The 12,546-nt window shown below is 40.8% G+C and overlaps 1 protein-coding gene across 2 annotated transcripts in view; it reads left to right on the forward strand.

Moving 5' to 3' along the window:
- Positions 1-12,546, forward strand: part of asap2a (ArfGAP with SH3 domain, ankyrin repeat and PH domain 2a) — a 43,424-nt gene that overhangs the window by 22,372 nt on the left and 8,506 nt on the right. Inside the window, exons 5-21 of one of the 2 annotated variants that reach the window (XM_015004707.2) lie at positions 910-959; positions 2,533-2,662; positions 3,765-3,850; positions 3,916-3,991; positions 4,770-4,856; positions 6,528-6,631; positions 7,183-7,252; positions 7,442-7,529; positions 7,955-8,003; positions 8,149-8,315; positions 8,909-9,042; positions 9,380-9,474; positions 10,288-10,477; positions 10,550-10,635; positions 11,558-11,673; positions 11,943-12,010; positions 12,083-12,190. In XM_015004707.2, coding sequence (XP_014860193.1) covers positions 910-959; positions 2,533-2,662; positions 3,765-3,850; positions 3,916-3,991; positions 4,770-4,856; positions 6,528-6,631; positions 7,183-7,252; positions 7,442-7,529; positions 7,955-8,003; positions 8,149-8,315; positions 8,909-9,042; positions 9,380-9,474; positions 10,288-10,477; positions 10,550-10,635; positions 11,558-11,673; positions 11,943-12,010; positions 12,083-12,190 — 1,704 coding nt within the window. Of the gene's footprint in view, positions 1-909; positions 960-2,532; positions 2,663-3,764; positions 3,851-3,915; positions 3,992-4,769; positions 4,857-6,527; positions 6,632-7,182; positions 7,253-7,441; positions 7,530-7,954; positions 8,004-8,148; positions 8,316-8,908; positions 9,043-9,379; positions 9,475-10,287; positions 10,636-11,557; positions 11,674-11,942; positions 12,011-12,082; positions 12,191-12,546 lie in introns of both variants that reach the window. The other variant, XM_088002308.1, reaches the window with a different exon arrangement.

Here is a 12,546-nt window from a genome sequence, read left to right on the forward strand (position 1 = left end):
CACTGGGGGATCAGCTTTTGCCGCGTCTCTTTGTGCTCCTCTTGGTGAGTGGATGGGTGGGAGTGACGGGAAGAGCCTGGATGCCAACAGGTTGAGGTCACCGGTCGGATCCAAAGTTACAGACTCTCCTGAGAAAACAGAGATCAAACATGAAAGATGAGAGTGGAGTTAGACATTTTGCTGAATGAGGATTTCATCAGCACTGAGGATGACTCAGCAAATACAGTCACAGTTTTTTGGTTTTCAGGACATTTTATTGGGCTTTATTGTGGTTAAGCCATCGTTACTGCAGAGTACCTCCAGCTGGATGCAGAGCATCAGTTTTGAAATCTTGCTTCAGATTCTCTGTTGGATTTAGGTCTGGCCTTTGATTAAGCCATTCTGACATGTGACTGTGTTAGTAATTAATTAATTGCATCATTTTAACTCGTTAAAAACGTAACCCAGTTGTTTGATTCTAATTAAAGTGTCCAAATTATTTTAGGTATTCAAGCCTAAAATAGCATCTCAATGCTAAACACGTAGCTAACGCTAATGTTAGCATCCACAGTTCACCATCAATGATCAGGACTTCCTGAAACTGGAAAGATGAACTTTTCTGCAATGTGATGATTAAATAACTTAAATAAGATTAAAACTGAGCTCGGATGTTTATTACTTCAATAATTTAGCAGCCAAAATTTGTTTGGAGTTGAAAATGTCGATTATGTTGTGGATTGAAATGCGATTAATTATTTACAAATCCTGCAGTTAATCTGACTAAAACGTCTAATTGAATCCCAGCACTAATTAATTTATGTATAAAACAATTAAACACCATCTAGTCGTAATCTTCTACTTCAGCCTTTTGTGCTGTTTGGTGTTATTTCATTCATTGAATTGTCTTTTCTTTCCTGTTCCATTTTGCAGGATCTGAAAAAGCCTTTTGACAAAGCCTGGAAGGATTACGAAACCAAAGTGTAAGAAAATCCATTTTTATGTGTCTAATGAGCCGACGTCTTGGTTTCTTTTTCATAAACTAACTATAGCTGTAATGATTTAAGTAAATGTGTTTTGCCGTTCTGAGTGTCTGCCTTCAACACGTCCTTGTTGTCGCGTGGAGAAACCAGGAGTATTTATGCCACTTTTATGTGTTTTACAAGCAGCAAAGGACATTCTTTACTGAGAGGGTAACCCGTCTTCCTGTGATGCAGCTCAGACTTTGTGCTGACACAGAGGACATGGTGGTGTGAATGTCCCCGGCTGTCTTTATTTCACTCTACTCATGGGGAAACCGTCAGTAGAGGCCCGTTTCCTGCTTGTTTTTCTCCTTCGTCCGGGATCCTCGCCTCATCTTTGTGTCTGCTTTAATAAGAACGGTTTTCTTATTCTGAGCCTTTTGCATCAGCTTGTTGTGTTTCAGTTGTTCCCAGCAGACAGACTAAACACACCAACCAGAAACCAGCTTTAAAATCCTGCTTCAGGACTTTTAAGGCTGTGAAACAGTATTCTTCCTCCTTAGATATTTCAGATTATCCAAGAAATGTTTATGAAATTTAAAAAAAACTATGATTTCCTTCATAAAAGGAAATTAAATCGTGAATTGCTTTTAGAACTGCTTTTAAAATTTCTTGGATTTTCTCCAGTTGATGATCAGGAAACTGAGTTTGTTGTTTTAAATAAACAGCAAATTAAAATGTTGAGCCGCTGCATGAGATCGCCTCTTTTTCTGTCTGTTTGTTAAAAACCAGCCCTAAATGTTGTCTGACGAGCAGCTTGGTGCTCAATTTAACGTATAAGTGAAATATTTTCTCCTAATTTGACGAGGAAAAGCTCTGAATTAGACCTTTCAAAATGAGATTGGTCCTTTTATGTTGTATTATTTGGAGTTAATTGGTTGGTTAACGACCCAGGGTTGTTCCTGAAACTGAAACTGATTTTCTTGATGCTTCTTTAATCCAGAGGTGTCCAAAGTGCGGCGCAGGGGCCGTTTGTGGCACTTGAAATTATTTTTTGTGGCCCCCAACTGCAGTTCAAGAATGATACTTATTAGTTTATTAATTTTTAATCAGAGTAAAATGTTTATTGCCATAATTTTCTTACAATGAAAATTACGACATAAGTAACTTTTATATTAGTGGAACCATATTTATCCAGGTATTTTTACTGAAAATCCGACTTTGCTGCACCAAATTAGCTTTAATTTAATAAATCAAATACAGATAAATATATCAGGTGTTCTGAAAGAGTTTGACCCAAATCCTAATTTTATAACATTTGTAAAACTGAGCCTAAAATAATTTGAAAACTAGATGCCTTTTATTCTAATACAGTAAATGTGGCTGTAAATCAGACTTCTGTATTTTTATAGTTTTTTAGTTTTTCTTTTCTTGACCTGCGCATATTTTTGACTCTGTAAACAGAAGGAAAGATCAAAACTCGCCTCCAGCTGACAGCTTGCAGGGCTGATTTTTTTATTTTATGTTTTCCGCCATATTTTTCCGTTTCTGTGTTTGTGTTGCTTTGACCTGTGGCAGCGTTTCTTCCTGCCAGGACCAAAATCGAGAAGGAGAAGAAGGAGCACGCTCGGCAGCACGGGATGATCCGGACGGAGATCAGCGGGGCGGAAATAGCCGAGGAGATGGAGAAGGAGAGGCGCTTCTTCCAGCTGCAGATGTGCGAGGTCAGAGTTCGCTTCAGGATCACATAATGAACGTTTATATTTAAATATTGCACATCATGTCACGGCCAGATGATTATCATTTCCATCTAACGTTACCTCAACATCTTCTTCTGAAAATATTTTAATATTGAACATGCAGAGATTAATCTTAATGGGAAAAACTAACCAACATTTAGCTGTGCTGTTCTGTTCAAAATGTTTCTGAAATGTCGCGCGTGAAATTATATTAATCAACTACGTTGGTGTCGTTCAAATACTTAAAAACTGCAGTATGTAATTTTTTAATTTATTTAATTTTCCTTTGGAAAAATAAAATATTTTTGAATTTTTATGTTTTTACATATTTGTTGAAACAACCAATCAGAGTCAGGAGGCGGTTCTTAGCGCAGTCAATCACAATCTTCTGTGGCGCTGCCAGTTTATTCCTGTCAGCAAAGCACGATCTGAATGCTAAGGCTAGTTTGCAAAGCCAACGGTTTTCCTTTAACTGTAGGTTGCTTTTCCCCCATTAGCACATTTAGCAACAAGTGCATCAGGATGATTGACAGCACTAAGACCTGCCTCCTGGCTCTTATTGGCTATTTTTGGTCCATTTCTTCGGACAACTGTAGCAGCTCAGAGGAGGTGAAGGCAGCTGGTCTTTTCACAGATTATCTGTCTCATAATGTCTCGACATCGGAAGAGTTTTAACAAATATGTAAAAAAACATAGTTTTTATAAAAGTTGCATTCTTTAACATTAATGTCATTTTCACAGACTTGAACTAAAAAATGCTTTCAGTTTAACCTTTCTTTGGTCCCTCTCTTTCTCCTTTTCCCATCATCTCTGGTTTTACTTCACTGCTGAAAGCAGCGCAGCTTCACAGGCAGCCATTTTTGGTTTTTCAAAATAAAGTAAATCTTACTTTAAATCAATTTCAGAATCTGATTATGGTTCACACAAGTGCAGAACTGTAGGCTATTTAACACATGGGTCCATGTAGAGGAAACTGCAGCGCTGCTTCACTTTGAGGGTTTTTCTTTGAAGCGTCTCTGGAAGATGAAAGCGATGAGTCTGAACCCCGCCTGACCTCCGCTCTGATCTGCATTCGATCTGATTACAGTACCTCCTCAAAGTCAACGAGATCAAGATCAAGAAGGGGGTGGACCTGCTGCAGAACCTCATCAAGTACTTCCACGCACAGTGCAAGTAAGGTTCTGCAGACGGGCCGACGTGTGCAGCTCCGTCCCGTCGTTGACTCTGCTGTTGTCCAGTTTCTTTCAGGACGGCCTGAAAGCCGTGGAGAACCTGAAGCCGTCGATAGAGAAACTGGCTACAGATCTGCACACGGTAAGAACGCTTTTATCTCCTCCACTTCTGGTGATTACCTGTTCATTATGTTGTACAATCAAAATAAAGGGTGATTGACAGCACTAAGACCCGCCTCCTGGCTCTGATTGGTTGTTTCTAGTTAACAATGGGAGAAGGAAGAGCAGCTTGTTATTTTTCTGTCTTATATCAAACTGTCAGGATATGACGACAGTTTAAACAAATATGTGAAATTTACATGCTTCAGCTTTAAACAATGGTTTAACAAGCAAAGCAAATGCAAACGATAAATGTTGTAACCACAGAAAATAGGAGCAGAGAGGGAAACGCTGCAATTAGTAAAAACAGCAAGTATGAAACTCTGCAAACTTGCTCCACAAAACGCAAGTCCTCCAGACCACCAGGGGGAGTCGACCAACAAAAAGAACAAAATGGAGTTTAAAAAAAGGTTTGTTATGCTGCTGTGAGTTTCCTCCTGTTTACCTCCGTATTTAATCTGGTCTAGAGGAAAACAGACAAGAATCAGACAGACTGGACACAAACATTTCTGTCTTTAACAAACTTTAGTGGCTCCATTTTTGCTTTGATAACTTGACTCAGGAATGCAGTAGAAGCAAGAAATGCTGCCACCTGCTGGTGGGAGTTGGTATCACTTGAACCCAATGTTTGTGTCTGTTTTTGAGGAAAATTTGCAATAAACTCGCAGAAACGCGACAACATGGAGTTACTGATTGTGTTGTTTATGACTGCTGCTTTTTCTGTTCTGTGTTTGACGTGAGTTTTTATTTCTGTGGGTCAGATCAAGCAGGCGCAGGATGAGGAGAGGAAGCAGCTGACTCAGCTGAGAGACGTCCTGAAAACGGCTCTGCAGGTGGAGCAGAAGGAGGTGAGACGCATAGCAAGTAGTCAGGTTACAACCACAAACCTTAATGGGTTTTACTGAGCGTAGTGCAGTCCACCAGGACCAAAAGCAGGAAAACTCTCAGCCTGTGTTTCGTCACACCTGGTGGACAAAAAGAACCTGCAGCTGTAATCTTGGTTGATAAAAAATAATTTATGCTCTACTGCATGTTGGTGTTTTACATTTACTCCCAAAAAACACATTGATGTTTGTGGTAATCATTAAAAAGTGGAAATCGTTTTTTGTTTCAGATTCTGTCTGTGGCGACATTCATTGTTGTTTAATAACCTTAACATGCAGAAATGTGACATATTTTTAAAGTGAAACAACATAAAGTTTGTCCTTTTTTCTAAAAATGTCTCCTCTCTCCTGCTGCTGCCGTCACGGTTCATAAAACAAGGCGAGGAGAGTAAGTGGATTTGTTCCCTTCTCTGTTACTTTAAGGCTCCAGTGGTGCCTTTTTATTCTGTTGGTTTTGTGCTTTTTTTTACACTTTAAAAACTTTATTTAGTTTCTGTTGGCTCATTTTTTCATGACAAAGTTAGACTGTTGTTTTTCTTACAGGAATTTTATGTGTCTGCAGATGGAGTCAGACTTCAGTTCTTTACCCGTCATAAAGGAAATGACCTCATTCTGACAGAAATATTCTCTTTTCATCCATTTAGTGGTGGTGGTTGTTGTTGTTGCTACAATTAAATATGAAAAATCTCATTTGTGTCCATCTGTTGATGCAGATTATCTCCTCTCTTTTTATTTCTTTTGTCTGGAAACTTGAAATTAAACCAGAAGGCATGAATAGACTGGATCAGATTTAGACGGAAAGCTTTCTGAATCGTCTTGAAAACAACCGGCCTCCAGCTGCTGGATCTGTCATGTTTGCACCATGTGTTGCAGCTGCTGGCATGGAGAATATTCCCCTTTTACAGGAAAAACGGCTTTAATTAGGTCCTGATTAATCTGGGAGCATCTGTCTAAAAGCTGGAGGAGGAGAGGGAATCCAGAAGAGGCTGTTGTGTCTGTTAGCTTCACACCAGATGGATCTGCAGAGCACAGTGAGGAGGTTGTGGGTTTGAATCCCGACCAAAAACCTTCCAGCCTCGATTCATAATTCAAATTTTAAAAATTACCCAAAAAGGAAATTAAATGTTGCTGTAACTCATGTCATCCAAAATATATCAGAAATTGCTGAGGTTGCTGTAACTTTCTGACTTTCAAACAATTTTCAGGAAAAGAGACGACATTTAACGATAATCATTTATTTACCCAGCACTGCTATTCCACCTCCTTAGCTTTTGCTACTTCTCTTTAAATCTCCAATGGGAGGAAGAAACAGTTTGAACTTCCTGGAATCGTCTTTTTCAACTCCTCTGGGATTTATGGCCGGTAGATCAGGTGTTATCAGCTGCTCCCTCGTTGCCATGGTTACACATATTAGCAACTGTATGAAAGTAAATAAAGAGCAAAAATTATTCCTTAATCTGACAGAAAATATATTGATTACATGATCCAGGTTTTTTTTTTTAACTTAAAGTTCATCGGCGTGCGTTAGTGGAAGTTCATCTAGAAAATTATCTGATTTTATTTGATTTAATTTATGCGTTTTTAGATTTCTCCTCCCCCCCTGACATGTCGTCTGTGCCGGCTGTGTTTTCCCAGGATTCCCAGGTGCGGCAGAGCGCGACGTACAGCCTGCACCAGCCGCAGGGCAACAAGGAGCACGGCACCGAGCGCAGCGGCTTCCTGTTCAAGAAGAGCGACGGGTGAGAGCCGATCTGCATGTCACTCCGCGTTTCTTCTCTTCATTTTAATAATTAATTCATCCATATGGGACCAAATATAAATTATTTTTAACCCAGAAATGTTTTTTTTAAAGAATATGGCTGCTCAGATCATGAAATTCAAGCATAGCCATGGAAAGTTAAGTGGAAGGAAGAAGTTGTAGTGATACAGCCTGATCTGAGCCCTGCTTTAATGACCCTAGTAGCATTGGGTTTGGTTTATTATACGTTTATTTACATTATTTATTATTATAAAGAGAAAAATGATGAGCAGAACCTCAGGCTGATCATGTTCCCGTCACGCTGCACTGACAGCAATCCAGGCAAAAGGAGCCCCAACCGGCTACTCAGTATAGTTTTCTTTCTTTGATGTTTTGAAAAAAAATTTCTGTTAATTATAGGGATTTTAAATTGAAAGGCTGAACTGTTTATTAAGGTATAACTGGGTATTTAAATAAACTTTTTAGCCTCTTTTTGGTTAATAATGAATCTGTTTGGCTTTGTTGGCTTATGCCTGAATCCTCTGTGTTCAGGTTGAGAAAAGTCTGGCAGAAGAGAAAATGCACGGCTAAAAACGGATACCTCACCATCTCACACGGCACAGTAAGTTCAGTTCTGACCTCTGACCCCGTCACCTGCAGGCCTGTTTCGTTTCCCAGCAACCCAGGGAGATCTCAGGCCTGTTCCCATGTCTGGACGCATCACAGGCGTCCGACTCACAGCAGCTTATCAGATGTTTCCTTTGGCCGCATTCCATTAAACATTCCCGCTCACTCGGCTCGTCTCTGCTAGGCTAACAGGCCGCCGGCTAAACTCAACCTGCTGACCTGCCAGGTGAAGCACAACCCTGAGGAGAAGAGGAGCTTCGACCTCATTTCACGTAGGTTTCATATCTGTGGCTTTGCTTTGACAGCTGTGGCTTTTTGTTTGGTTTTTGGCTTGAGTTTAGCTCTTATCAGCGCTTTTCCCACAGACTTTGGTCGCAACTGTCACTGTGAAGAGTTTAGTTTTAGTTCAGCAGCAGCAAAAGTTCACACTTAGGATTTCTGATTCACGTGACGGAAAGCTCTGTCTTAGCTTTCCGTCACGTGAGCTGAATTACTGAGTTACAGTTTGCGATAGAGCGCTAACTGTAAAATTAGCTGTGCTATTAGCGCCTTAGTGGAAATGTGCCCACCACTGTTTAGTTGTAATGTGACAAGATGTGAAGCAAATGAAGACATGTAGCTACTTCTGCATGGGTGTAGCTGCTTGGTATGTAAACCAGGAATATTTGACTAAATTAAATGTCTCTTTTTGTTCTAGATGACCGAACGTATCATTTTCAAGCTGAGGACGAACAGGACTGTCAGATGTACGTACCACTTCATCCTTCTTACCGTCTTTCCCAACGCTTTCGATCTCAAACCCAGCCACCGTTTTCCTCCCTCTTCTCGTCGCCTTCTTCTTTTTCCCACTGAACTCTAAAGCTGCTTTATTGTTTTATCTCCTCACTCCAGCTGGATCTCGGTTCTGCAGAACAGTAAGGAGGAGGCGTTAAATCAGGCGTTTAAAGGCGACCACCATGTTGGCGAGAACAACATCGTTCAGGAGCTGACGAAGGCGATCCTGGGGGAAGTGAAGAGGATGACGGGGAACGACGTGTGCTGCGACTGCGGAGCGCCCAGTGAGTCGCAGACACAGAAACCCTCCCATCACTGAGGCTCTGCCGCGTAGTTCTGGAAAACATTAAGAGCTTTGGACAAATCCACATTTAATGCTAATTTATAACAATACTCAGTTATACATCTATAAAAACAAACAGCTATTTATTCTTGTCAAATTTAATGAATGCCATTTCTCAAGGAGAAACCAGGTGATAATAAATAAATGAGTTAAAGGTGTAGAAAACTAAAGTGTCATCAGCACAGAATGAATGTGTAGTGCTCTGTCTACGCTTGTTTTCACTGCATATGTAGAGGGAAACATGATGGGCAGCAGCGAAGAGCACCAAATGTTTTCAAGTGCTAACAGAAAAATTAGCTGCACTACAGATCAGCAGAATCCACCATTTTGTAGTTGAATGTGAATAAATGTAAACAAATGAAGGAATGTGACTACTTTTGCATTTTAATGTAATGTAAGGGTTGTAAAAACAGAAGGCGCTGCTTGACGTCCGTCACTTCCCAAGCTAACAGCTTTATGTGAGGAAACATCAAAGTTTTGTCAGAAGTTGCAGGAATCATGTCTGTTTTTGGATGATCTGTTTTTGCTCCTCAGATCCGACGTGGCTGTCCACCAACCTGGGCGTCCTCACCTGTATTGAATGTTCAGGGATCCACAGGGAGCTCGGCGTCCACTACTCTCGGATCCAGTCCCTCACTCTGGATGTCCTCAGCACCTCTGAGCTCTTGGTACAAATATTCTCCTTTGTTCTGCGTCATTGATTTTTCTCTGTCTGTGTGGAAACAATAAGAGGCTGCAGCATCCTCAGCCTCATTCTTCCTCCCAAAATGAGGGTAGCTGAGATTGAGTTGGGCTTTTTTTCAAATCACGGTTTGGTGCAGAGATTTACAGCCGGTGGGACATCTGGGATTAAACGCTTCCAGTCGGGATTGCTTTAAGACGCCACAGTCAGGCGCGGCTGGCTCCGCTGTCAACGCTCAGGACAGGGGCGTGTTAGCCGCACTGCTGCTCTCGGTTCAGAAAAACGACTTGGTTGAATTTATCTGTGTGTGTTTTTCTCCACAGCTGGCCAAGAACGTGGGGAATGCAGGCTTTAATGAAATCATGGAAGCTTGTTTAAATGCTGAAAACGTGGTGAAACCGAACCCAGCGAGTGACATGTAAGTCTGCTCCACTGGCTCTGTGGAAGACGAAGATTAAATTACAAATTTGCACCATCACTTAATATTTAGAGTTGGGTAGTAACTAGTTACATTTACTCAATTACATTTTGTAGAGTGACGTTTTCGAAATAATTTACGTTTAGGAGTATTTTTACTTGAGTCAAAGTAAAACATATTTTTAAGTATTTCTACTCTTGAGTGAAATTTCTGTATTTTCTACACACTGAATGAAAAACATGTTTCAGCAAAAATCTCAGACATTCAGCAAAGCTTGTAAAAAAGAAAAATATCAGTTTTACTCTTCACCACTTTGGCCTTTATGGAAGAAGAAAGCCACACTGTGAAATATTAAAAATAATGAAAGCTGGTCAACGATGAGAAACCGTTGGTCCCCGGGAAACCTTTGGATTAGGAAGTTGGATTCCTAATCCCAATTTAGCTGCTTTACTCTCACACATCTGAGCTCAATACTATTTTTCTTCAGAGGGAGAAATCACTCGGTGCAAGACACAAAATGTATGGAAAGTCCAAAATGTTCTCATTTATTCGTAGGAATGACGATGCATAGATACCGGCACAAACAAGCGTCTTTTTCGGATTGGTTTATGATCTACTAACAAATAAACAAACAAGAGCAGGTGTGAACAAATGCATACCGCAGCTTAATGAAAACCCGGTTTTTTAAGATACTGATCTGTTATTATACTCAACTTTATATTTGTCTCTCACAGTTTGTGACAAAATGTGAATTCTTAGGGGAGGTGAACCTCGTTTTCACTGAGTAGTTACGTCTCTGCTTCCCTTCACCAGGCAGACGAGGAAAGACTTCATCACGTCCAAATACATCGAGAAGCGCTTTGCCAGGAAGAGGGGCGCCGACGCGGCGGCGCGGCTCCACACGCTGTGCGAGGCGGTGAAGGCGCGGGACATCTTCTCCCTCATCCAGGTCTACGCCGAGGGGCTGGATCTCATGGAGCCGATACCGCTCGCCAACGGACATGTAACAGAACAAAGCTCTTCGGCTTTTCCTCCGCTTGTCCTCCATATTTCTAAAATGGCGGTTTCTCTTCAGGAACAGGGAGAGACGGCGCTTCATCTGGCCGTCAGGCTGGTAGACAGAACGTCTCTTCACATCGTCGACTTTCTCACTCAGAACAGGTAAACGGAGCGAAGACGACTACGGCTCATTAAAGCTGCAGGATGTAACTTTGATAAAAAATATTTTTTATATATGTGACTGTTTGAGAATCTGTGAAACGATCGATCTCCTTCACCTCCTCCCTGAGCTGCTATCACTGTCTGAAAAATGCACCAAAAACAACCAATCAGAATCAGGAGGCGGGACTTGACGATGTCGGTCATTCTCATGTATTCGCTGCTAAATGTGCTAATGGTGGAAAAACGACTTACTGTTGCACGAAAACCGTTTATCTGGCGCCATTAGTGGCTACGCTAACAAGCTTTAGCATTCATGACAGGCTTTGCTAACTACAGAGTAGCAGATTGTGATTGACAGCGCTAAGACCCGCCTCCTGTCTCTGATTGGTTGTTTCTAGTTGGCACTAGGAGAAGGCAGAGGAGATGAATATTTTTACAGATTTTCTGTCTCCACTTTAGTTTACCTCAGACACACGAACTTCTCCAGTTTGTGGGTCTAAAGTAGGGGAGTCCAAAGTGTGGTTCCGGGGCCATTTGCAGCCCTTGAAATGATTTTGATTGGACACCCCGTTAAAATTTTGTTAACAAAATGGAAAACAACTGAAAACAACACATTTACATTTTTTTTAAATAAGACTACAGTCCTAAGTCTTTATGTTTTAGTTGTGTAAGGATTCACAGATTTCATTAAAAAACACAAAAAAACTTTTGTTTATTGAGCAGGTAGTTTATTAAACAAGACAGAAAATTCACATTAAACTCATGTTTTCATTTTAAATTTAATCAATATTTGGCCCACAAGTAGTTTAATTTTGCCAGATTTGGCCCAAATCTGCGACCCCACTGTTTTAATGCAACAAAAATGTCTTTTTCTAGGCTCTTAAATCATCCAGAGTAAAGTGTTTATTTTTTTCCTGTTCAGTTTGAATCTGGACAAGCAGACGGCCAAAGGCAGCACAGCGCTGCACTACTGCTGCCTGACCGACAACAGCGAATGTCTGAAGCTGCTGCTGAGAGGAAAAGCCTCCATAGACATTGGTAAGTTCAGCATGTTGAATTTATTCAGAAGTCGTTTCCTCATAATCAGGTTCCCACACAGAGAACAAACCATGCTGGCCTTTTCCCTCAACACTCATGTTTGTGCTCTGAAAACAACAAAACAGCCAGATAACAGATTCAGAGAAGCTGCTCAGTGTGGGAAACGGCTTAATTACATAGGAGAGAAAATGGGCAGCATGTTTGTCCTCGTCTGCAGCGGGAATTAGAGGGCAATAACACGCCACTACTGTTTTTATTTCCACTTTCAGCGAACGAAGCCGGCGAGACGCCACTGGATATCGCCCGGAGGCTCAAACATGCTCAGTGTGAGGAGCTGGTGAGTATTAAAACCTGCCAGAGTCTCCATCATGCCACAGGAGCTGTCAGTAAGCTGTGTGTGTGTTTACAGCTCAATCAAGCTCTGGCAGGAAAATTCAACGCTCACGTCCACGTTGAGTACGAGTGGCGCCTGAAGCACGAGGACCTGGATGAGAGCGATGAGGATCTGGATGAGAAGGTGAGAAAAACGTTATAAAATGTCAGGATTACCACTGTTGATTTAGAAATGGACATCATGAATCTAAATGATTACATTGAATCCTAAAATTGATACTTTATGTTGAAGTTACGTCGTTGATTTTAAATATCGTGTGTTTGTATTTCAAAATAACTAAATGTCAGTTATAACATTAAATCTATGAGTTATGACTTTGAAATTTTAACGGTAACTTAACCCAAATCAACTTTCTTTGCAGATAAACTCATAACTTAATCCTCAAGGGCAAATTTACAGTGAAAAAATGTACAAATTGTGAGATTTTTGTGTAAATTTACTCAATTTTGCAATAAGTTATCTAAAACCATCTCAGTGCT

Source organism: Poecilia mexicana, unplaced genomic scaffold (genome assembly GCF_051168715.1).
Source record: "Poecilia mexicana isolate PSO_F unplaced genomic scaffold, ASM5116871v1 scaffold_22, whole genome shotgun sequence".
Classification (NCBI taxonomy): domain Eukaryota; kingdom Metazoa; phylum Chordata; class Actinopteri; order Cyprinodontiformes; family Poeciliidae; genus Poecilia; species Poecilia mexicana.